Raw genomic sequence first — 26,705 nt, 5'->3', positions numbered from 1 at the left:
GGTCACGCCTCTGGCCTAAAAAGGCGAAGCAGAATACCAGTGGCAGGCAGAAGGTCTAAGAATAACTCAAGGCCTGGGGCTCTGAAACATGGCATGAATGCAACAGTACCTCATTACATTCAGGCTTATATTCTGACTAATGAAGACAAATAAAGAGTATAGATTGAGGTTTAATAGATCTGTGTGGATCTGTAATGACTTGCAGACACATTGTCTGGTGAGGTAAAGTTACCGTAAAGGCTCTCTCCACTCGTTCTGTTCCTATCGGCCGTCACTCCCACTGGTCTAAATCTGTCAGAACAGTTAGAGGGGGGGTGTAAACTGCTGTATCTACAACCATATTCCCACCCAGGCAAAGGGCAAAGACAGTGATCACCTTAAATTGGTCTCTGTCCGTCTCCTCAGCCTCTTCCCCGGGAAATCAGGACCAATCACTTGGACCCATGACACGTTTTTTACTTCTGGATCAAGACGAGAAAACGCAGATTTAAGTAAGGAGATTAAGGAAAGAGGTGTAGAGTTTCCGGTGGGTTTTCACATATCTTCTGCACCACATGACGTTCTGGGATTGGAATTAAACACTGGGATTATATCGCGAGGACTCGAAGGATCTATTATACATATTTTGATGGCAGCTTAATCTGCACAAAAGGATTTACTGTTGGAATTGCTAAAGTATGCCTGAGACAGTTGAAGGTAAGGTATTACTACGTTAAGTATTCCCAACACCTTGTGACATGAAGGAGTTTCCATAATCTAAATGTCCCGTATGTTTTGATCTGATGCCGGGTGTGTAGGGAAATGTCCTGATTGGAAGTATCTAAAAATATGGCGCTATCATGTATCGGCTATTTGTAATGCAGCTTTAAGACCTCGCTGACTTCTACAGAGCTGCATCAACACTGTACTTACTGCATGAAACCATCTCAAATGATACTGTTTTTGTTGTGCATTCATAATGAAATGAGACGAATAGGAGGGGCCTGAAAGCAGGAAGCAGCTGTTAAAGTATCTAAACTTAATGACACACACACATATTAAAAAACACACAATTTCTCCCAGATTGTGTTCTCAGTTTAAAACAGGTGTTTCACTTTCTAAATGAAAAACATAAACAACAACACACCGAAACTTGACCTGTTTAGGTGAGGTGATACATCCTGAGTTAGAGGTAAGTTTCTTCTAAATCAACATTGACTTTTGGTTTTACACTGGACACAAACCCCATGTCTCCTAGGTGAAAGTCTTGTTTGCTTGAGCCACCCACTACCACACAGACTTTGATTTGAAACATAACACTATTTATGATACGACGTCATGCAGGACAACATCGATTCATTCAAAACTTTGTCCACCATGTCGTTTTGGTTGTGTTGTGTTATCATATTTTGAAGAACAGGCTGCGCAGAGAGTAAGTAAGAAAGAATTATAGCACCCTTCTCAACACGAATTCTTTCACACACACATACGGGTTTTGGGCCGAGGGCGACACCGTACTTCCGGTATCTGCCATTTCACACGAGGTGCAAGCAGAATATCATAGTCTATTGCCTTAATCAATATAGTCAACTCTAAAATACCACATATATGCATTGGCATGATAATATTATTGTGACAAGTGGGGTATTCACCTGGTGTTTCCAGAAGATAGACGTAGATGCTGCCAAAATCGACCGAAGGCCACTTTCGAGGGTCGTTTTTCCATACGTCTGCAGGCAGTCTGTAAGGGCAATCGGACAACCCACACAGCTCTAGTTCACGCTGGTAACGACCTAGAGCACACCCCTCAAGTCCAGAGATGTAATCCGAAGACATGCAGCGATTTCTTCGGTCGTTAATTCAGAAAAAAAACCTAGTGCGCTCTGCCTGGATACATTAGCTAGCTGTTTATATTAGCACCTCCAGGATATTAGCACCTCCAGGAAAATGGCGTATTTATATATATATATATATATGGCGCGCGTTGCATTGTGGGTAGCTCGTGACGTCACTGTGTGTGGAAGAATGTACAAAGTGCTTTACAGAATACAGTAAACAATACACAATTCAAATTACAACTATAAAATGTAGAATAAAAGGCATAAAACACAGCAAGTAAAACATATATAAAACACCAATGAAAAACAGCTACTAACTCACTCGACGACGACGACCCAAAGGCCTGTCGGAAAAGGTGGGTCTTTAGCTGCCCCTTAAAAACCTCCATGAGGCAGAGGCTCTTAGTGTCTGCGGGACTTCATTCCAAAGCCTTGGGGCCACCGCCTCAAAGGCACGGTGCCCCTTAGTTTTTAGCCTGGTTCGGGGCACCTTTAGGAGGCCTTGCCCAGAGGAACTCAGGGCCCGGGTTGTGCTGTGAGGGTGGATAAGGTCGAGAGGTGTTTTTATTAACTTTGGTCGATTATAGGTCTTCTTTTGCTTGATTGACAGCCCTATGACTTCACGAATGATCTTTTTTTTTAACAGACAACAAACATTTCATAGTTGGAAAAGCAAAATGTTCTTAGTAGTTCATTAAGTTTGGCAACCTCAGTATAATTCGGCATTACTTCGAAAAGCATATCAACAAGTAAAAAAATCAAGATAACAAGACGGTCATTATTTTTGAACTAGCAATTACATAATACATGTAGTCACAGTGTTTTCCGAAGATAAAAAATGTTGTTTTTTACAATTAACTTAATACACGGAACACATTGAAACGTTGACTTTAAATGTATTAGGTAAAGAGATTACAGCTAATTGTATTAGGTTAGTTGAAAGAAATAATATTACGTTTAAATACAAATATTAGGTTCAACTTAATTCCATTCCTTTCAACTAACCTAAAATACAATTAAGTGTAATCTGTGGATGTGAAACATTTAATTGTAGTCAACTTTTCAATGTTTTCAATGCAGCTTTTCCGGACCTTTTAACATGTTGTAAGTCTTCAATGTATTGGATATGACAGCTTGACAATTTAGATCGCTGATAGAGACGTTTCATTTGGTTAAAAGCTCCGGAAAGAGTTGGTTCGTAACCTTAATGCTTACAATGAATGCTCTCATGGTGTTCATGTTGAATGTGATTATCTCAGGATATCCAATCGCCTCATGATAACCTCTCAATAATCTCAGTGTTCACAACAGTCTGGGTAACGGGGCTTCTTACCTTATTCTCCTGAATCTTTCATGTCTTCCTCCAGGACCTCTCGTCCCTCTCACATGGCCATGAGGACTGACTGGGACAGACTGTAAAAGTATGGAAGCCCATTATCATGTTAGAGATAACACTATTATTGAATCTCAGAATATTGTTCCTATAAAAAATATATAAATATGAGAACAATTTGGTGTCTTGAGGTAATGAAGTCCACTCGGTTTAAGTCAAGATCACTAAATCTGATATTTTGAGATTGCAAAATAATTAATAATATGTTATCTCATGAATTTTGAATTGCTGACGATACATTCCTGAACAGTCAAATGTTTTATTACTGGATATTACTGTGGAAATAATACACAGGCTGATACAACGCTTCTTCCATTTCCATTTGAAGGACAGTACTCATGTCAAAGCGTTATGAATATTTAGTTTCTTAAGTAGTTTTTGGCAGCAAGCGTGTTCAAAGGTTATTCATGGAGTTATGACAGGTCAGTCAGGAGAGTTTAAAAAGCTTTCGCTGTGGAAACTGTCCATACTTGGTGAAGTGAGTTGATGTTTGTGAGGCAGAGAGCAAGTATGAAGTACAAATGTGTGAAAAAATGGTTTGAAAAAACGTACATGTGTCCAGTTCAATTGTTTGTATACAAAAATACAAACAATCTGAGAAATAGGCTTCAGATCTGTGACTTGTTTTCTGTATTGCAGGATTATGATATGGGCAATTCCTGTAGTACTTTTTATTGCATTTTAAATATAATTGCACGTCTATATGAAATCAAGTTTTATTTATATAGCAAATTTTTAAAAACGATTTTTGGTCGAGCCAAAGTGCTGAATATAACATATGTACAGTTTGCAGTGTGAACACCAGCAGATGCACAACAACACTCATGCTACTTATTAGCATGGACGTGCTCAAACAGCCGATCTTAAAGGTCTCTGCCGTGCTCAGTTCAGCTCTCTGCTCTTATTTAGGAAATGTTATGGCTACACCTCCCTCTGTTCTGACTGAACGGGCGACAACTAGCGCCTAATGACTGTTTTGGGCTGTCATGGAAACCCAGAGAGAGAAACAACAGAAAAGTCGTGGACACAGGTCAGCCATAAAAGGAGGAATCGTACATGGATGGCTGGTCACACCATTTAGAGTTGGGTTTAAAAAGATGGGGTCAACAGAGGCAGAAAAGTGGAGAAGGCCAAGTGGAAATGTGCGAAAATTGAGCACTATAGATATCTTAGGAAAATTAGGAAGTTTCGTGACAATCTAGACATCTGGATTATGTTATTTCTCATGAATGAGTGGATTTGTTTAGCCTGACGGTGGCACCTGAGGAGAGGTCAAGGGTCAGAGGAATAACTATGTTTAAAGTTCCTAGAGGTTTGTTGCTGTATGATTACACCAGTTGGCATTCTTTGGCAAATGGCGCTTTTGGTCTAATAGTTGAAGACGTTTCGTGAATTTAACAAACATGTCGATTTGATTACTATATCGGTCAACAGTATGTGTTCAAACATATCCCTCTCTACTCAACAACAAAGACTGGAATGTCACATGTGAGATATTACCCTCCATTTACTCCAGTGTCTAAGACAACATGGACAGTTAGACATCATCAGACTGTGGTTGTACTGGGCACCTCCCAATATAACCTCAGTGAGACCAGTGGTACCATGGTTGAACTAAGAAGCGTCCAATCAGTTTGAGTCACTAACTGTTGTCTAGTGTTAAAATGAACGTATTTTATTATAACATTTAATTTGTAGACAGCTGATCATTAAATGTTTACATTTCATATTTCATTGCAGTGTGGTCAGTACTTGTATCATGATCTGGAAAGACGAGGAGATAGATATCAGGATGCTAAGGCCACAGCGCAAGTTGTTCAAATAAGAATTTAATAGCTTTACCATCTTTTTTCTTACGTATGTCTACGAGGATTTAGTTTGGTATTCTTTCTAACTTCCTCTTTGATATAAAACTCAGCACAACATTAACTCAACCAGTAGAGGCCGTCAAAGCCATGACTCTCATTCTGCACGAGCCAATTGGAGCTTTCTTATGCCGTCATTCATATTTTGGACCGACCTGTGGGAGTCAGAGTAACGATGTTAGACAGAGGTGTGTGTGTGTGTGTGTGTGTGTGTGTGTGTGTGTGTGTGTATGCGTGTGTCTGTCTGTCTGTAAGAGTGCTGCAAAGCTTTTTGAGTCAGCAGTAATGGAGTACCCCTCTGTAGCTGCCAACAGCAAGCTGAAGAAAGTCAACAGGTGGCCTGAGCTTCCCGCACGCACACACACACACACACACACACACACACACACACACACACACACACACACACACACACACACACACACACACACACACACACACACACACACACACACACCACACCACACACACACACACACACACACACACACACACACACACACACACACACACACACACACCCACACGGACACACCAGACACACGGACACACCAGACACACACACACACACACACACACACATACATTTGCAACTAGTGTAGGCTGACATATTTGACGAGGAAACATATGTAATCTTGAGTTATTGGGTGTACCGTACCGTCCGTTTAAAATATGGATTAGGTGCTTTATATGAAGTTATACTGGAGTTGGTGGAGAACAGACCAGAGGTAAAATAACAGTCAGTATTAGACATGTGTACGATGGACAGCAACATGATTTCAAAATGAATCCTTTCCTTGAATGTAAGCTAAAAAAGGTAGCTTGCTAACACTAGTGGCTTACAGGATAAGTTAATATATTTTGTGTAAATACGCGAGACAGGGTGAAACTTGGACCGTACCACTACATTACTAATGTCTGTTGGGTTGTACAACTCTGAAGGGGTCTGAACAGTCCTTTATGTTTTAACATTCTCTCATGAGGTTTGCCTTTTGGTGTTTTAGGTCCATTTTGATGTCAAATTAATATTTTTAGACTTCTATTTGAGTGCATAGTTTCAATGATTTAACTGTTTGTATTCTATAGTTAATTATATGCTGTTGTCTTGATGTATTTACAGATAACTCTAAAAGATCTGAGTACTTTTTCCTCTCTTGTAAACATGATGTTTAGTTTTAATACTAATGTGTTAAAACGTAGAATATTAAAGGTCACCTATTATGCAAAATCCTCTTCTTCATGTCTCTTCTACATCAACATGTGTCCCCTCTTCTTCATGTCTCTTCTACATCAACATGTGTCCCCTCTTCTTCATGTCTCTTCTACATCAACATGTGTCCCCTCTTCTTCATGTCTCTTCTACATCAACATGTGTCCCCTCTTCTCCATGTCTCTTCTACATCAACATGTGTCCCCTCTTCTTCATGTCTCTTCTACATCAACATGTGTCCCCTCTTCTTCATGTCTCTTCTACATCAACATGTGTCCCCTCTTCTTCATGTCTCTTCTACATCAACATGTGTCCCCTCTTCTTCATGTCTCTTCTACATCAACATGTGTCCCCTCTTCTCCATGTCTCTTCTACATCAACATGTGTCCCCTCTTCTTCATGTCTCTTCTACATCAACATGTATCCCCTCTTCTTCATGTCTCTTCTACATCAACATGTGTCCCCTCTTCTTCATGTCTCTTCTACGTCAACATGTGTCCCCTCTTCTTCATGTCTCTTCTACATCAACATGTGTGCCCTCTTCTCCATGTCTCTTCTACATCAACATGTGTCCCCTCTTCTTCATGTCTCTTCTACATCAACATGTGTCCCCTCTTCTTCATGTCTCTTCTACATCAACATGTGTCCCCTCTTCTTCATGTCTCTTCTACATCAACATGTGTCCCCTCTTCTTCATGTCTCTTCTACATCAACATGTATCCCCTCTTCTTCATGTCTCTTCTACATCAACATGTGTCCCCTCTTCTTCATGTCTCTTCTACATCAACATGTGTCCCCTCTTCTTCACGTCTCTTCTACATCAACATGTGTCCCCTCTTCTTCACGTCTCCTACATCAACATGTGTCCCCTCTTCTTCATGTCTCTTCTACATCAACATGTGTCCCCTCTTCTTCATGTCTCTTCTACATCAACATGTGTCCCCTCTTCTTCATGTCTCTTCTACATCAACATGTGTCCCCTCTTCTACATCAACATGTGTCCCCTATTCTTCATGTCTCTTCTACATCAACATGTGTCCCCTCTTCTTCATGTCTCTTCTACATCAACATGTGTCCCCTCTTCTTCATGTCTCTTCTACATCAACATGTGTCCCCTCTTCTTCATGTCTCTTCTACATCAACATGTGTCCCCTCTTCTTCATGTCTCTTCTACATCAACATGTGTCCCCTCTTCTCCATGTCTCTTCTACATCAACATGTGTCCCCTCTTCTTTATGTCTCTTCTACATCAACATGTGTCCCCTCTTCTTCATGTCTCTTCTACATCAACATGTGTCCCCTCTTCTTCATGTCTCTTCTACATCAACATGTGTCCCCTCTTCTTCATGTCTCTTCTACATCAACATGTGTCCCCTCTTCTTCAGTGTCTCTTCTACATCAACATGTGTCCCCTCTTCTTCATGTCTCTTCTACATCAACATGTGTCCCTCTTCTCATGTCTCTTCTACATCACATGTGTCCCTCTTCTTGTCTCTTCTACATCAACATGTGTCCCCTCTTCTTCATGTCTCTTCTACATCAATATGTTTCCCCTCTTCTTCATGTCTCTTCTACATCAACATGTGTCCCCTCTTCTTCATGTCTCTTCTACATCAACATGTGTCCCCTCTTCTTCATGTCTCTTCCACATCAACATGTGTCCCCTCTTCTTCATGTCTCTTCTACATCAACATGTGTCCCCTCTTCTTCATGTCTCTCTACATCAACATGTGTCCCCTCTTCTTCATGTCTCTTCTTCATCAACATGTGTCCCCTCTTCTTCATGTCTCTTCTACATCAACATGTGTCCCCTCTTCTTCATGTCTCTTCTACATCAACATGTGTCCCCTCTTCTTCATGTCTCTTCTACATCAACATGTGTCCCCTCTTCTTCATGTCTCTTCTACATCAACATGTGTCCCCTCTTCTTCATGTCTCTTCTACATCAACATGTGTCCCCTCTTCTTCATGTCTCTTCTACATCAACATGTGTCCCCTCTTCTTCATGTCTCTTCTACATCAACATGTGTCCCCTCTGTGGAAAGAGACTCTGAAAGTTTCAGGAACAAAGATTCTCTCTCTTTTTGATCCATTTCTATAAAAACCTGTCTGAAAATGAGCTGATCCGATTTTGGCCACTTTATGATGTCATAATGATGTTTTGTCTTGTGTAACCATTAGCCAATCAGCAACCAAGGTAACCCCCCCCCCCCCCTTATCACCTGAATCTCCTCCTAGAGCACCATTGAGTTCTTTGTAACAAACCTCTCTCAGAGGGGCGTGGGGAGGGGCTCCTTATTTTCATCTAAAGTAACAGACAGAGAATTAGCACTTTGGAAACAGGGCTGAAACAGAGGGGATTATGGGTAATGCTGCCATGATCTGTTTGGTGTTTCAGCCAATCAGAGACAGTCTCTGTATATATCTGAGACCTGTGATTTATTGATGAAAAACAGTATATTATAAATAAAAAGCCATATTTCCTGCTCTGTATGTGACCCAGATTCTCTGCTCCTCAGCGCGGTCGTCCACCACCACGATGGTCATCGACAGTAAGGCTGTGGACTCCGGGCCGGCGCCGGGGCAAAAACCCAAGAAGACTTTAAACGAAGAGCTCCACTCCACGTTCAGCTCTCCTCTGGCCTGGATCCTGGTCCTGGCTCTGCTCATAACATGGTCCTGTGTTTTTGTCATCATGTTTGATCTGGTGGACTACAAGACCGTCTCAGGTAAGTGTGTTCTGTGAAAAATGGGCATGAAACTGCAGAAAACCCTGCAGTTGGAGACCATAAATATACTTTTCTTTATCCCATATTGTGCTAAGCTAGTCAAGGCAGATTGTGGCACCTTTGGCTTTATTTTGGCGCCATATTTGAACGGATCTGGATAAAACATGGCTGCCAGATTGACTCAGTTTTCACAGTACTTGGGTGAATTAAAATAAGACCAGTTAGTGGCATTTAAAACCGTTTTGTTGGGCAGTGTTGGTGAAAAAAGTAACTTAGCATACAAGCTATCACTATCAATATGCTACCCATGGTTTAGTTTACTATTGAATAGTGACATAGGACAGTTGGTTAGAGATTTTAAGTTAATTGGTTTTCTGTGTCAAGATGAATTTATTGTGAGTGAAGGACAATGTCTTAAGGGCTTTGAACAGGACTTAAGTTTGTTTTTTAAGGGCTTACACGTCTCCTGGGATGTTGGTTTGGTTTTAGAAGTCCAGCGACATGAGAAAGCAATGTAATATACATATAGATACACATAGCAACCAGGTGAGCAAATGACAAATGATGCTTTCCATTCAGGCATTAAAACTCTTGTACATTTCACAAATGATCTCGTCTTCTTTAAGGGTTTGGATGAAACTCGTGTAAGCATTTTCAACGTGGTCTAACACTTCTATCAACCTCTGTTTTGTAAATGGTAAACTATAAAAGAGGGGTAGTGTGGTTTTAGCCTGGAGTTAATTTCATGTATTCAACAAGACGAGGTGGCTGTGTACTGATGGGTTGGGTTATAACATAAGGCCATGTTAATAAGGGTTGAAATGCTGCATATTATTGACTTTTTAAGTGTTCTAGAAGTCTATGTTGCCCTTGTGAAGCTGAAATGATTACACTGTATATTCTTTGTATTTCTTGTATGTTTCTCTTTCTTCATTTAAGTATGATTCTTCATTTATTCTTAACTCGTTTTCATGCAACACATTTTACTACCCTGGTATAGAATGTACTAATTTCTACGTCTTTTATACAAAGTTGCAAGCATTGGTTCCCCTTCTCCTCACCACATTAAAACAAACAATGCTTCCAAAACTTCATCTGTTAATTTCCCGTTTGTGTTCAACTCAATTTTCTAACCCTAACATCAACCGTTTAGTTCAAACTCCTTCATTTTCTAAACATTTATACGTTAAACTCACTGTAAAACCACAAGAAGCAAGAACCTGGAATAACGTAGTAAACCCAAACCATAGCAGTGCATATATTTGTCCCATGCTAAAGTATTGCTCATAATTTCATCTTGAAACAATTGACAAAGAACAAGTTGAGAAATAAAGTGGTATTTATAGAAATATCAACTTCTCTGTTGTTCTTTCTCACATAGTATTGATTAAACGTCATCTTTAGCGTCATCATGCCATCACAAAAACCCCTTCTTCCCTCTCTTATCTTATCGTTTTCTTCTCCACTTTGCTAAATGTCTTTGCTTATTGCAGGTCGCCCACCTCCTGCCGTCAGGAAGGTTTTAAAGGATAGAGGCAAGGCAACTTATCTGCTACTAACCCTCAGACCAGAAGCTTTCTCCTAAACATCTACTAACTAAACATTGACTGCTAATATAAGCTATCAATGTTAGACAGACTTCAAAACAAGCTGCTTTTTATCTGCATCTCTGTCTGATACTACTTTAGCTTTGGCTGAACAAGTATTTTGGATGTTTATGTATTTGAGGCATGTTTTTCTGTTGTTTAAAAAAGGTTGCATTTTGCTTCAGGTGAGTTTGATTTATTGAAGAAGTCCTGAAAGATATTCTGTCTGAAAAATAAATATCAACCTCATCTGAAATCTCTGTGGTTTAAATGCATTATTTAAATGTTTTTTTGTATATGTTTATTATGCCCGTTGCTTTTTCTGAAAATCTTGTTGCATTGAGGGCTCAAAAATATGCAAAATTATAATTGTTTTAGTCAAGTTTAGGTTCCTTAATGAACAAGACTTGAATAAAGAGATAATATGCATTAAATATTATCTAAATAAGGAGATCCATATTTAGTTTTTCGTCCTTCTTCACCAATTTGTACACCGATTCAGATCTGCCCTGATTCCAAATAAACAGCGGTCCTCTTTCATCAATCGGTCTTGCAAATTATATTCAATTACATGAAAGGTATTTTTAAGCACTTAACCCTTAGATGCATACGTGGGTCTTTTTGGACCCGGTGAGGTGGTTTTCTTGAAGTTTCTTTGTAATTACATTTTTTTATTATTTCATATTCCAGCTATTCCTCAAAAAACATGTTTTGGATATCAGGCCATTCACATTTTAAATTTACATTTGAAGAAATGGTAGTTTTTGTATTTCTACCCCAAGCTCCCATAAGTGGGTCAAAAATGATTCTATGGAATTTCGTTTTTTTTCCAAATGTAAATTTTTTTTCTACGATTATAAATAGTGAACAAATTATATATTAAATATTTCTAGTGTGCATTAAAATATAATACTAAATATTATACAAGTGATTTTTCTTAATCAAAATGACAGAAATGGCATAAAAACCAATATTATTCTAATGCGGGTCCTTTTTGACCCACTTATGGAAGAGTGCAGGGTCCAAGGCACTTTCCAGCACGTGGCGATTCAAAGTGCTTTACAGATTAAAAGCAAAAGACATTTAAGAACAAATACAGCATAAATACATTATTAAAAAGGCATTTAAAAACAGGCATAATAAGCAAAGGTAATGAAATAAAATAAATAAACACAGCAGGTACAGAATACATGACTAAAAAGGCATACTGATTTGGGCAGCTCAATTAAAAGCAGCGGCAAATAGGTGCGTTTTTAGTCGGGATTTAGTCGGGTCCAGTCACTCTAAGGGCATCTAAGGGTTAAGGAGACTATCTGTCAATATGAAGAAAAAACCCTGCTTTCTAGTAATGTGTTTAAAGCTTAATGTGATGAGAAAACATCCACATTTTAATAAGTAAAAAAGCAGATTACAGCATGAGGAATAACTTGATGAAAGAGGGTTCATGTGATGCTTTCGCACAGCAGTATGTGAAGGCTGTTAGCTGAGGTTAAACTGGAAGGTGGGTGCTCCATATTATTATCATAAATACCTGAATCCATATTTTGGCATTAGACCCATCACAGTTCAACCCATCGCTCTAGATGTAATGTTTCTGACATTTCCTTAAGGCAGAGCGATGTGTGTCTTGGGAAAATGTGTGGTTTCAGAAAGTCACTGGAATTGGATGTTTAACGGAGAAACATCCGTGAAATCCCCGTGATGAATGATTGTATCCGTGCTCCATCAGGAGGGCTCAGCAAGATCGGCGCAGACCCCATAAAGGCGGTGAACGACGCCATGGAGGAGTCGACAAATATAATCAGCATGATCTTCAGCTTTGCAGCCAACATGGTCGCTCCTGAAGAAGACGAAGGTACAGTCATTAAAAACAAGAGAAAGCAAACAGTCAAGCTGCAAAAACATAAACATTAAAGTGCTTTTATTCCTTGTCTCCTCTTCTTATAGGAAATCTATACGCAGTGAGGAAAAAAGGTTTGTATTGATGCGATTTTTGATTTGATTGATTGTTGTTCTGCTGCAAGCTTGCTAGCTGCTGTGCTGTTCTTTATATCACACTGGAGAAAATGCTGCTCCAAAAACAAGTGAAACAATTATGAAAACAAGCTGTTTTCACTTGAAATAAGTAGAAAAATCTGCCAAAAGAACAAGTGAAAATTAGCTTGAAATAAGACGGGATATTTAGATAAATAAGGTCTGCTGCGAGAACTCACTTTGAACTATATTTGACCAGAATCAGGAGATGTTGTGTTTCAATATAAGCCGCAAATGCTCAAAGGTTTTCTGATGTTAGGTGATTTTCAAATAAATATGTAAACAAATGTGTTTCATCTGAGATACGACTCAAAATAAGATATTTTGACTTAACAAGATGAGGCTTTGTCTAAAACCAAGACCCGATGTCACTTCTGAAGTTATTGTGTCGTATATCAGGAGTCGAGACATATTCTGACTAGATGTTAGACACTGGGCAAGATTTCAAGTTGTTGTAGTGTTTACTCTTAGAGAATGCATAATCATTAAACAAAACATCTCACTCAACTGTACATGTACTGCAATGTGTGCTCGCTGGACTTCATTAGGGAAATATTATCTATTAAACTGAAAGCAGTGGATTATGATGATAGAAAACGATGCGTTCAGAGGAGTTTTCCACCTTCATAGACATAGAAATACACAAATGTGTTGCATGGGGATTGCATTGCATTTCTGTATGAATCATCTCAAAGATTCAAGGTGGTTGGGGGAGGAGGAGGCAGTGGAGGGGAAGAATAAGAAAGCAAAAGGTATCTTATGATTATTTATTGTAATGAACACATGGATTAACTCTAAATGGATTTCATCAGTCGTGTCCCTCACCTTTGTATCACTAAGGTTAATCACTAGCAACAATCAAAGGTGTGTTTCTTATTAATAACTTCTCTCATAAGAAGCTTGGCTGTTTCTCACTCTTATAACTGCTTCCATGAGCTACTAAACTCCTACTGAAACTATGATGTGTTTGATGTGAATTAACATCTAAAGAGTAACACACTTGATCCAGTTTAATGGCCCGTCCACACGTGCGTTGACGCTTCAACGCAGCTTCCCATTCACTTTGCCGAACTGCATTGTGGTTCTGTCTCGGCGCTTTGCCTCGACAAAGTTCAACTGTTGAAGCTTTGACGGAAGCGTCAGCCAATCAAATCATATGCCAGTACAAGCGCTAGCCAATCAAACCGCGTGCTTGTGTGTCCGGGGCGGGAGATTCATGTGATTGGTTGTTGGTCGAGCTTCAGACACGCCCACCGGCGGAAAGCTTCAACGCACGCTGCCGTGTGGAAGCTGTGGGGGAAACTTCTGTAGCAATAGAGAGTCAGGACTCAGAGAGACACGAGGAGAGCTGGAGCTTTGGTGGCAAACACTGACGGTTTATTTGGAGTTTCGGCCGGAGAATTCACAAGACAGGTGGTGCGTCACGAGTTGACACAGCGGTTGCCAAACCAATTCTGAAGAACTCTTTTGAGGTTTTAACTAGTTCAGAGTGTAATAATCAACATTCTTTATCAGTGAGACTAAAGCAATGATGGACCCTTGAATCTATAGAGCTCTCGTCCATAGGAAAGAATGTGCGCCAAGTGCTCGGTCATAGACTGGCAACAACAATGCGCCCAAGCTCCTCCCCCTTAAGAGAGATAGCAGCAATACCCAAGCTCCTCCCCCTTAAGAGAGATAGCAGCAATACCCAAGCTCCTCCCCCTTAAGAGAGATAGCAGCAATACCCAAGCTCCTCCCGCTTAAGAGAGATAGCAGCAATACCCAAGCTCCTCCCCCTTAAGAGAGATAGCAGCAATACCCAAGCTCCTCCTCCTTAAGAGAGATAGCAGCAATACCCAAGCTCCTCCCGCTTAAGAGAGATAGCAGCAATACCCAAGCTCCTCCCCCTTAAGAGAGATAGCAGCAATACCCAAGCTCCTCCTCCTTAAGAGAGATAGCAGCAATACCCAAGCTCCTCCCCCGTAAGAGAGATAGCAGCAATACCCAAGCTCCTCCCCCTTAAGAGCGATAGCAGCAATACCCAAGCTCCTCCCCCTTAAGAGAGATAGCAGCAATACCCAAGCTGCTCCTCCTTAAGAGAGATAGCAGCAATACCCAAGCTCCTCCCCCTTAAGAGAGATAGCAGCAATACCCAAGCTCCTCCCCCTTAAGAGAGATAGCAGCAATACCCAAGCTCCTCCTCCTTAAGAGAGATAGCAGCAATACCCAAGCTCCTCTCCCTTAAGAGAGATAGCAGCAATACCCAAGCTCCTCCTTAAGAGAGATAGCAGCAATACCCAAGCTCCTCCTTAAGAGAGATAGCAGCAATACCCAAGCTCCTCCCCTTAAGAGATAGCAGCAATACCCAAGCTGCTCCTCCCTTAGAGAGATAGCAGCAATACCCAGCTCCTCCTCCTTAAGAGAGATAGCAGCAATACCCAAGCTCCTCCCCCTTAAGAGAGATAGCAGCAATACCCAAGCTCCTCCCCGCTTAAGAGAGATAGCAGCAATACCCAAGCTCCTCCCCCTTAAGAGAGATAGCAGCAATACCCAAGCTCCTCCTCCTTAAGAGAGATAGCAGCAATACCCAAGCTCCTCCCGCTTAAGAGAGATAGCAGCAATACCCAAGCTCCTCCCCCTTAAGAGAGATAGCAGCAATACCCAAGCTCCTCCTCCTTAAGAGAGATAGCAGCAATACCCAAGCTCCTCCCCCGTAAGAGAGATAGCAGCAATACCCAAGCTCCTCCCCCTTAAGAGCGATAGCAGCAATACCCAAGCTCCTCCCCCTTAAGAGAGATAGCAGCAATACCCAAGCTGCTCCTCCTTAAGAGAGATAGCAGCAATACCCAAGCTCCTCCCGCTTAAGAGAGATAGCAGCAATACCCAAGCTCCTCCCCCTTAAGAGAGATAGCAGCAATACCCAAGCTCCTCCTCCTTAAGAGAGATAGCAGCAATACCCAAGCTCCTCCCCCGTAAGAGAGATAGCAGCAATACCCAAGCTCCTCCTCCTTAAGAGAGATAGCAGCAATACCCAAGCTCCTCCCCCTTAAGAGAGATAGCAGCAATACCCAAGCTCCTCCCCCTTAAGAGAGATAGCAGCAATACCCAAGCTCCTCCTCCTTAAGAGAGATAGCAGCAATACCCAAGCTCCTCCTCCTTAAGAGAGATAGCAGCAATACCCAAGCTCCTCCCCCTTAAGAGAGATAGCAGCAATACCCAAGCTCCTCCCCCTTAAGAGAGATAGCAGCAATACCCAAACTCCTCCCCCTTAAGAGAGATAGCAGCAATACCCAAGCTCCTCCCCCTTAAGAGAGATAGCAGCAATACCCAAGCTCCTCCCCCTTAAGAGAGATAGCAGCAATACCCAAGCTCCTTCCCCTTAAGAGAGATAGCAGCAATACCCAAGCTCCTCCTCCTTAAGAGAGATAGCAGCAATACCCAAGCTCCTCCCCCTTAAGAGAGATAGCAGCAATACCCAAGCTCCTCCTCCTTAAGAGAGATAGCAGCAATACCCAAGCTCCTCCTCCTTAAGAGAGATAGCAGCAATACCCAAGCTCCTCCCCTTTAAGAGAGATAGCAGCAATACCCAAGCTCCTCCTCCTTAAGAGAGATAGCAGCAATACCCAAGCTCCTCCTCCTTAAGAGAGATAGCAGCAATACCCAAGCTCCTCCCCTTTAAGAGAGATAGCAGCAATACCCAAGCTCCTCCCCCTTAAGAGAGATAGCAGCAATACCCAAGCTCCTCCTCCTTAAGAGAGATAGCAGCAATACCCAAGCTCCTCCCCCTTAAGAGAGATAGCAGCAATACCCAAGCTCCTCCCCCTTAAGAGAGATAGCAGCAATACCCAAGCTCCTCCTCCTTAAGAGAGATAGCAGCAATACCCAAGCTCCTCCTCCTTAAGAGAGATAGCAGCAATACCCAAGCTCCTCCTCCTTAAGAGAGATAGCAGCAATACCCAAGCTCCTCCCCCCTTAAGAGAGATAGCAGCAATACCCAAGCTCCTCCTCCTTAAGAGAGATAGCAGCAATACCCAAGCTCCTCCTCCTTAAGAGAGATAGCAGCAATACCCAAGCTCCTCCCCCTTAAGAGAGATAGCAGCAATACCCAAGCTCCTCCCCCTTAAGAGAGATAGCAGCAATACCCAAGCTCCTCCTCCTTAAGAGAGATAGCAGCAATACCCAAGCTCCTCGCCCTTAAGAGAGATAGCAGCAATACCCAAGCTGCTCCCCCTTAAGAGAGATAGCAGCAATACCCAAGCTCCTCCCCATTAAGAGAGATAGCAGCAATACCCAAGCTCCTCCCGCTTAAGAGAGATAGCAGCAATACCCAAGCTCCTCCCCCTTAAGAGAGATAGCAGCAATACCCAAGCTCCTCCCCCTTAAGAGAGATAGCAGCAATACCCAAGCTCCTCCCCCTTAAGAGAGATAGCAGCAATACCCAAGCTCCTCCCCCTTAAGAGAGATAGCAGCAATACCCAAGGCCGTAGACCTATGCCGTGGGAAAGGAGACAGTGAGAGGAGAAAATTATGAACTGTGTCGAAGGTTGAATACTTAAGCAAATTATTCCCTAACAGACGTAATCCGTAGTTTTGTTACGTTGTGTCGCTGATTTTGATTTCTCCTTCTATGTGTTCTAGGAGAGTTTCTACCGTCCCGAAGTAAAGGTGAGACCCTCGAGTTAGAGATTGATGTTTTACCGATAAAGTAACTTTATAATGTTTCATTGTTGCTACATCGGATGCTAATTGTCCTTTTCAAATCTCATGAGCCCCTTTGTTACAGCACTGGAGGTAAAGTCTTTGTGACGGAGCTTCATTTGATGATGATATGAAACCACATCATTCAAAGGGATTTCTAGATTAAATATATGTTGCTTTTTTCTCTCCAGTCATCGGGATGCAAGCACCGGCCAGCCAGCCAGTGATAGAGGTGGTGGAAGATGAAGATGAAGACCTACAACAGGAAGAGGAAGAGGAAGAGGAAGGAGTGGAGGAGGAGGTGGAGGCTGCTGCTGCGGAGGAGGAAGAGGAGGAGGCGGGAGAGGAAGAACTAGAGGAGGAAGAGGAGGAGGATGATGAGGACGATGACGAGTACTATGAGGATGATGAGGAAGAGTACGATGAGGAGTATGAAAAATATTATGAGGATGAGGCGGAGGAGGAGGAGGGAGTGGAGGGGGAGGAAGAGGAGGATGAGGAGGAGGAAGGAGCAGAAGCTGCTGAGGATGAGGAAGAGGAGGAAGAGGAAGGAGCAGAAGCGGTTGAGGAGGAGGAGGATGAAGAGAAGGAAGGGGCAGAAGCTGCTGAGGATGAAGAGGAGGAAGAGGAAGGAGCAGAAGCGGTTGAGGATGAAGAGGAGGAAGAGGAGGAAGAGGAGGAAGAGGAGGAAGGGGCAGAAGCTGCTGAGGATGAAGAGGAGGAAGAGGAGGAAGAGGAGGAAGAGGAGGAAGGGGCAGAAGCTGCTGAGGATGAGGAAGAGGAGGAGGGAGGAAGAGGAAGAGGAGGAAGGAGCAGAATCTGCTGAGGATGACGAGGAGGAGGAGGAAGAAGCTGCTGAGGAGGAGGAAGAGGAGGAAGGAGCAGAAGCTGCTGAGGATGAGGAAGAGGAGGAGGAGGAAGAGGAGGAAGGAGCAGAAGCGGTTGAGGAGGAGGAGGAGGAGGAAGGAGCAGAAGCTGCTGAGGATGAGGAAGAGGAGGTAGGAGCAGAAGCTGTGGACGAAGAAGAGGAGGAAGAGGAGGAAGGAGCAGAAGCTGCTGAGGAGGAGGAAGAGGAGGAAGGAGCAGAAGCTGCTGAGGATGAGGAAGAGGAGGAAGGAGCAGATGCTGCTGAGGAGGAAGAGGAAGACGGGGCAGAAGCGGCAGAAGCAGCTGCTGCTGCTGCTGCTGCTGATGATGATGATGATGATGAAGTGAAGGCAGAAGAAGAGGAAGAAGAGTCAAAATCTGAAGTAGCTGCAGCTGAGATTGATGATGATGATGATGCTGATGATGATGATGATGATGAAGAAGAGAAGGCAGATGATGATGATGATGATGAAGAAGAGTCCGAACCTGCAGCTGCTGATGCTGACGATGATGATGATGACGATGAAGATGATGACGTTTCTCCTGAACCCATCTCCACGTCAGAGGATGAAGAGTCGGCGGTGACTCCTGACTCTGAGTCTGATGCTCCTGTTGCCGTCGACGACAGTGATGAAGATGTCGCCCTTCTTGATGAACATGAAGACAAACACGAAGAGGACAGCGACGAAGACGTTGCTCTGACTGATGAAGATAACGATGAAGACGACTCGGATGACGATGCATTCGCTGACTCCTCAGACCTCAGTGAATCAGACCTTCTCTCCAGTGACGAAGAGGATGATGAAGATGACAGATTAGCGGAGGGTGTTGTGACAACCGATAGCGACGACATCATTTTAGAAGACAGCGATGAAGACCTGGAGCTTGATCTTCCTCCTATTTCTGCTGCCAGTGAGGATGATGAAGATGATGATGATCTAAAAGAGGAAGAGCTTCCTCCTTTACCTGCGCTCGAGGATGATGATGATGAAGAAGATGTCAAACTTGTTGAAGAGGATGATGAAGATGAAGACCAATCAGACGAGGACTTCTCCGTCGCCTCCTCCGATCACTTTGCAGATGACGAAGACGATGATGAAGACGTTGATCTCAAGGACGAAGATCTCGACTTTGACCTTGCCAAAGAATTCCAAATTGACCTTGACGACGACACACCTGATGATGTCATTGATGAAGACGTCCCTGACGAAGAGGAGGATAAAGAGGAAGAGGAGGAAGGGCCTCCTCTGGAGAGCACAGACAGCGGAGTGTTAGGCGATGAAGATGATGATGAAGACGATGACGACTTCGCTCTTTCGACAGATGAAGAGACCATCCTCAGTGAAGACGTCTCCTTTGAGACGACCGGCGATGAAGATGATGATGAAGAAGTTATCGACTCGTTTGAGTTCACCTTGGATCAGGAAGGAGAAGTAACATTTGTTGACGCTGAAAAAGACGACGGTGGTGATGAAGATGATGATGAAGTAACATCAGAGTCTTTAGCTAGTGAAGATGACGAAGACGATGATGATTATGAAGATGTTGATGAAGATGATGTTGACATCTTGCTAGCAGGTATAGTGCAGAATTATGAATGACTTTAATGAACTATTACAGCACTCCACTGCCAGAGGAAATGCTTTCTGTCAAATTAAATAAGTTCATCATGAACTCTTAAAGGTCAGCTATCACGCTGTGTGTAGGCAACAGCATCCGTCTCAGATATATACAGATATATAAAACACATGTCTATGAAGTGTTTTGCTCAAAACACCAAACAGTTAATTCTAGCCATGCCTCATATCCCTCTGTTTCACTTCCTGTTTCAAAAGTGCTGATTTTATTTATAAAGCTTTAAAAAAAATTGATTAAAAAAAAAAAGGAGGGGGCGGAGCTCATGCGGGACCCGGCAGCTACTGTCTAGACCAGCGGTGTCAAACTCAAGGCCCGGGGGCCAAATCCGGCCTGTGACTTCATTTAATGTGGCCCCACAAGAGCTTGCAAAGAATATAATATAATATAATAATTATACGGTTACATGCTACTTTACAGAAGCACGTTGCCCATAAACTACATGTCCCACAATGCATCTCAAATTTGACTTTTCTTCTCAGAATCTGACTTTTTTTTCAAAATGTCACTTATTTCTTGACTTTTTGTCCAGAATTTGGCTTTTCTTTTAAATCATTTTGTGATATTCTCACTGAAGAGACTTATTAAGTTATTACCCTATCCGATAATAATCCAATGCAGACGGCAATAATGTAATATAATACATTCTTTTAAATATATTAAATATTGATATATGTATTTTTTGTATGTATATAAAACCGGCCCTTTGAGTGCGACCATGATGCTGATGTGGCCCGAGATGAAATTGAGTTTGACACCCCTGGTCTAGAATACTAAATACTGCCGTGATGAAACGCCATATCATGGATTATCAAGGATTCTCTCTGAAACAGTTTGGAGCTCAAAGGCTTTCTCTCTTGCCGGTTATACCACAAGGTGAGTTCCTTTTTACTTCCTGCTTCTTCACACACATGCTCTCCAGTACAGGTTAGCTCTGAGTGATAGCGATGCTAATGTAAACACCGACCATATTACGTCCAAAACAGTCGGGCATTGTTTCTGATAGCAACGTTTCTGATTGGGCCGTGGGTCCACATTTCAGATATTACATCATATCGGACGCAAATCTGGATCAGCTCCGTTGTTCCCCGTTTTTAGAGATTTGGGTACGGAGGAAAAGAGAGAGGGTTTAATTTCCTGACGCTGCGTGAGTTCCCCGACACACCGGGGACATGTATTTATGTATAAAAGACATAAAAAAGTGCATTTTGCATGATAGGTATATCTACTATAAAATAGGTAATGTCCCTTTAAAAAATTGATAAATCACATTTGTATATAAAATAATAGCTGATATTGCTGTTGTGCAGTTACATATTTCTATTGCTTTTTCTCATAACATCCATTCATCCAACAGTCCTGTTCTATGCCAACATGTTGTCAGTATATGACAATACATATAAAAGCTCATATTTGTACAGTATACTTATACTACACTGTGTACTTATACTACACTGTGTACTTATACTACACTGTGTACTTGCAGCTTCCTCTGCAGCGGTGCTTACCGTCCAGAAGGAGGCAGTGAAGACTGAGGCAGACGAGGAAGAGGAAGATGACATCACATCAGCTTCAGAGGAAGACGACTCAGAGGAGGATGAGGCAGAAAACATCAGTGAGACACACACACACACACACACACACACACACACACACACACACACACACACACACACACACACACACACACACACACACACACACACACACACACACACACACACACACACACACACACACACACACACACACACACAAACACACACCTGCTGAGATTTCCACACATAATTAAAACTAATTAAAACATTGTAAAAATGTCCCTGTTTCTCTAAAAATATAATTATTTTTAAGGGACGTGAAATCAATAGTGTTACTTTTCCCACCTTCTTTCTCTGAGCAGCAAAACATTACATGTCTCATATTTGCATAATATTTGTTAAAAGCTGGACGATGTAAACTTACATTTGACTCAAACCCCATTCATGTGTGGTGCTGCAAAGGAATCAAGGAAAAACGTATAATCTATAAGCTTATTAAATCTAATGTTTTTAGGTTTCATGCTTCTTACGTACTTCCTTACAGTCCAATGCATCTAACAAGACAAAAAAAAACACAATCCTTAAATTGATATGAATAAGATATAATAAAATCCAACATAAGTTTAATTTATTTTTGAATTGTACAGCTAAATTAGGTGCTTTTTATCCACTCATATGTATCGTCTCTACTAAACACAAAGATATGGAAAAGATCAAAAAATCCACACATTGGTATCAAGCAAATTGTAATATACTAGGTACCTAGTTTTGGGTCACAAAGGTCCATCAGATTTTGTTTTGTTGCACTTTAGCCTTTATTTATATTGTCCTATTATATTTCTCAATCAAGCCAAACCTGAATCTGATCAACGAAACAACCACAAACTATTCCTTACAGTTTTTAGGTAGAAATACTTTGACTCCTGTCAGTTAATATATCAATAACTCTGAGTGTCAGCTCACAAAATAAAATCAGTTTCTCCTCAGTCCTCTCTCAGCCTGCTGCTCTCGAGGAAGATGATGACGATGAGGGAGGGGAAGATGAAGAGCCAACACCTGAACTGAAGAAATCTGTGGACGAGCTTGAAGATAAAAAAGAGGAAGAGTACGATGAAGACGACGATGAGGAGGAGAAGGCGTCGGTGGATGTGATCAAACCCGTCCCTGAAGCTGAGGAGGAAGAGACTGAAGCAGCAGGTCAGAGGATGACGGATAAAGAATTTAAATTAAATACAAATAACTTATTCTACTCTGAAATGCTTTTAATTTCTACCATTATTTCCCCCGTTGTCATATCTGTTTATTATTTGTAACTCATTTTAAACTAATGTTTTGACTGAGGAAATAACGTGTTTTGGACCATTTAATAATAAGGGTTAGAGTATTTTAAGGGTGTTTGGTGTGTTAGGTGATTTTTTTAGCTTGTTCATTTATAATACATGAACTCTCTCTAGATATGCCAGTTATGTATACTTTACTTCCTCTCAAGTCATTCAGTTCATTAGGGTGTTTAATTTCACATATCTCCATTACATCTCATACTTGTATCTATAACCGATAATGGATACAATTAATAGGATACTCAGAGCTTTTATCACATTTACCGGCTTTCTTTGTGTTTCAGAGTGTCCCTGTATGCACTCTGGAAAGGCCAAAGAGCCTGACACCAAGACTGTGGAGAAAAAAGGTTTGAGATACTTTAGCATGTTCAATTATTGTCTTTACATGAAAGAAAATGCATTAAAAACACATAGTAGAGAAACTGTAGACTCCAAAGATTTTTTATTTGGGTTCTTGCAATAAAATGCTGTTTCCTACCTATACAAAAAATACTAAATTCATACTGAATATACATTTTGACTTACTGCAGTTCAATCAGCAGAGACGGTTTTGATGTAAGAATACATATTTATTGCCAGGAATACACAAATGAATGTAATGGAGTTTTGGCGATTAGGCCACGTTGTGCAGGAGTATCATTCGGGAGGGGAGAACCGACCCGATGAAACCCCCCGGGGTCTAGACACTGGTGGTGGTGAATGGATGGTTGGGTTAGGTCTGAAGGGGGGGGGCTTAGCTTGACCCTGGTGGTGGTGAATGGATAGTTGGGTTCGGTCTGAAGGGGAGTGGCTTAGCTTGACCCTGGTGGTGGTGAATGGATGGTTGGGTTAGGTCTGAAGGGGAGTGGCTTAGCTTGACCCTGGTGGTGGTGAATGGATAGTTGGGGTCGGTCTGAAGGGGAGGGGCTTAGCTTGACCCTGGTGGTGGTGAATGGATAGTTGGGTTCGGTCTGAAGGGGAGGGGCTTAGCTTGACCCTGGTGGTGGTGAACGGATGGTTGGGTTAGGTCTGAAGGGGAGTGGCTTAGCTTGTCCCTGGTGGTGGTGAATGGATAGTTGGGTTCGGTCTGAAGGGGGGGGGGCTTAGGCTTGACCCTGGTGGTGGTGAATGGATAGGTTGGGTTAGGTCTGAAGGGGAGTGGCTTAGCTTGACCCTGGTGGTGGTGAATGGATAGTTGGGTTCGGTCTGAAGGGGGGGGGGGCTTAGCTTGACCCTGGTGGTGGTGAATGGATAGTTGGGTTCGGTCTGAAGGGGGGGGGGGGGGGGGCTTAGCTTGACCCTGGTGATGGTGAATGGATAGTTGGGGGTCGGTCTGAAGGGGAGTGGCTTAGCTTGACCCTGGTGGTGGTGAATGGATAGTTGGGGTCGGTCTGAAGGGGAGTGGCTTAGCTTGACCCTGGTGGTGGTGAATGGTTAGTTGGGGTCGGTCTGAAGGGGAGGGGCTTAGCTTGACCCTGGTGGTGGTGAATGGATAGTTGGGGTCGGTCTGAAGAGGAGGGGCTTAGCTTGACCCTGGTGGTGGTGAATGGATGGTTGGGTTCGGTCTGAAGGGGAGTGGCTTAGCTTGACCCTGGTGGTGGTGAATGGATGGTTGGGGTCGGTCTGAAGGGGAGTGGCTTAGCTTGACCCTGGTGGTGGTGAATGGATAGTTGGGGTCGGTCTGAAGGGGAGGGGCTTAGCTTGACCCTGGATTCAGAGGGACAGGAGGTGAAAAGGGGTGGAGCGGGTTGTGTCGAGTCACCTGAAATGACAGCTGTCAGAGGGGAGAGCAGATTTAAAAGGGTTAGCGGAGCGCTATGATAGGCTTGTGAGAATAGAGTGAAGTGATTGTATAAGCTGGGGAGTGACACCCCCGATCACTTATTGAGAGGAGAGAGTAGTAACATAGAAATAGTAAATGAATGAGTAAAGACGGTCTTCCTGGTCAGAGACGTGCACACATAGACTCTAGCTAGTGCTTGAGCACCTGCCCGTTTTGCCCTCTGGACAGCAATGTGCCCTTTTGAAAGTTCGTTTTTTACAGTTTTTTTTTTTTTTACAGTGTACTGTATGTGGCTCATGGTAACATCGATCAAATCTGGATTAAAAGCTTCTAATATATACAACAATGCCCCAAATGCGCGTTGTAATTTTGTCAGACATCCCCACACGTGCCCCGCGGCACTCCCGTACGTGCCCTGGCTGCAGCCCCTCCCTTCCCTGATCTCAACGTGAACGCGCAGCGCGCAGAGCAGTCAGTCACTCAGTCAGACGGCCACGGCGGGTGTGTGGTGCAGCAGCACGCAGCAACACGATTAAAAGGGCCCTAGTATGGAAAGCCATTTGCGCCATTATTCGCGCGTTTATTCGCGCGTAGTTTCGCACGAATACACCGCCACGACGACTCAGAAGGTGCCCTTTTTTTTCCTCTTGAGCACCTGCCCCTATAAATGTCTGTGCATGCCACTGTTCCTGGTTGAACTTGCACTGAGCTTCATTACCAGGATGTAATGTACTATTTCTTTGGTATATGCACTTCTGTAATTATTAATTATTTATGATAAGTGATTATTTTGTAATGTCTTATTTCTTTCCTCAGATCCCCCAAAGCGAGTTTCATCTGTAAGAAGCAAAAAGGGTATGGAGAAATGTGAATGTTAGACTCTTTCTTTCCCTTAAACCACATACAAATCCTTATAAAAGTTAGGAGTGTAAATAGAAATCAAGCAACAAAAACTAAACATCGGTTGGAGGCTGGATTTCGAGTCAATGCTACATTTGAGGGGGAATTCATCATCCAAGCCTTTAAAATGTGATACTAAATATTTTTGTATGGCTATAACAAAGCTTGTTATCTTATTTGTATTGTTTGTTAATGTTTTACTTCTTATTTTAAGAGCGTGAAGCTTTGAAGACCGGTGAAAAGCCAATAAGAAAAGGTAACACTCATACTGTAACACGTCATCTTTAAGTTAATTTGTAGAATCTTTGGTGTTATTGTGATGTTAATAATTAAAATATGAGCATGTGTTATATTAACCAGGTTTACCCAGAATGGCGTTCTTTGAGCCCAAAGCCAGAGGCGCTGCGAAACTCCCTGCTCTTCTCAGAGGTAATCTCATTTACCAGCGAATCTTACATGTTAATCACTGAACTGTAGAGTACGGTAAGTGTAGCTTGTGACACGGTGACTAAGCTAGGCTAGCAGTTTCCCCCTGTTTTCAGTCTTTATGCTAAGCTATGCTAAGCTACGCAAAACTTAGCTAACCAGCTGTTAGCAGTGGCTTAGTATAGAGTAGTTTTCCGCCATAAAAAGAAGGATCACTTTTAACAAACCTTTTTAAATTAAGCTTAAAATGTAAGAAAATTACCAATAGAGAATAAAAGAAAAAGTCAACATTATAAAATAAATATCTGCTTCAATATCTTGATTTGCGCGTCTGATATGAATGCATTTTTGTCACTATTTCTGTCACAACCTTTATAAATAGGATGTATTTTTCTTTAATATTCCAATATAAAGCCAAGAGAGCAGCAAAGATTGCAGCCAAGACTCCCAAAAAAGGTAAGATGAAGAATTTGCTGCAACAATAATAACTTCAGACTCAAACTCATACTGTCATAAGAGCCAGATGAACATATTTACAGAGAAATACTTTATTATTATTATTATTATTATTATATGAACCATTTAAAGACTACTGTTGTCAAGTACGATTCAAATATATTCAAGTGTTGATGGGTTATCTTTTAGAGATTTGATTATTCACCTCAAATCTTGCAAGTGCAAAGTAAAGACAATGCAAACACATAGTCTTCGTATGTCAAGTGTTTTATGCCGTTTTTATTGCCCATCATATAAAAACATCTGTAAAGACCTTAAACCCCTAATTCAGAGTTGTTTTTGTTTTTTCTACAGAGACAGAAGCAGAAAAAGAGCCAGAGACCAAAAAACAGGAAGAAGTCACAGAATCTGGAGAAGGTGACACTATGATATCCTTTATATATTGTAAAGTTTTTTCCTATAAACAT

General features: G+C 42.0%; 1 protein-coding gene across 1 annotated transcript in view; it reads left to right on the top strand.

The window, feature by feature from the left end:
- The first annotated feature begins 359 nt into the window (after positions 1-359).
- LOC117541269 (serine-aspartate repeat-containing protein I-like) overlaps positions 360-26,705 on the top strand; it is a 45,707-nt gene continuing 19,361 nt past the window's right edge. Inside the window, 17 exon segments of the mRNA XM_034208451.1 lie at positions 360-696; positions 8,805-9,014; positions 10,508-10,549; positions 12,330-12,455; positions 12,548-12,574; positions 17,255-17,281; positions 17,506-18,089; positions 18,091-18,474; positions 18,532-19,759; positions 21,303-21,431; positions 22,342-22,551; positions 22,979-23,041; positions 25,273-25,311; positions 25,571-25,612; positions 25,717-25,785; positions 26,197-26,238; positions 26,593-26,655. Coding sequence (XP_034064342.1) covers positions 678-696; positions 8,805-9,014; positions 10,508-10,549; positions 12,330-12,455; positions 12,548-12,574; positions 17,255-17,281; positions 17,506-18,089; positions 18,091-18,474; positions 18,532-19,759; positions 21,303-21,431; positions 22,342-22,551; positions 22,979-23,041; positions 25,273-25,311; positions 25,571-25,612; positions 25,717-25,785; positions 26,197-26,238; positions 26,593-26,655 — 3,304 coding nt within the window. The 5' untranslated portion in view covers positions 360-677.

The sequence above is a fragment of the Gymnodraco acuticeps genome, unplaced genomic scaffold (assembly GCF_902827175.1).
Source record: "Gymnodraco acuticeps unplaced genomic scaffold, fGymAcu1.1, whole genome shotgun sequence".
Classification (NCBI taxonomy): domain Eukaryota; kingdom Metazoa; phylum Chordata; class Actinopteri; order Perciformes; family Bathydraconidae; genus Gymnodraco; species Gymnodraco acuticeps.
Note: the sequence above shows the minus strand (reverse complement) of the source record. Positions and strands in the feature narration are given on the sequence as shown.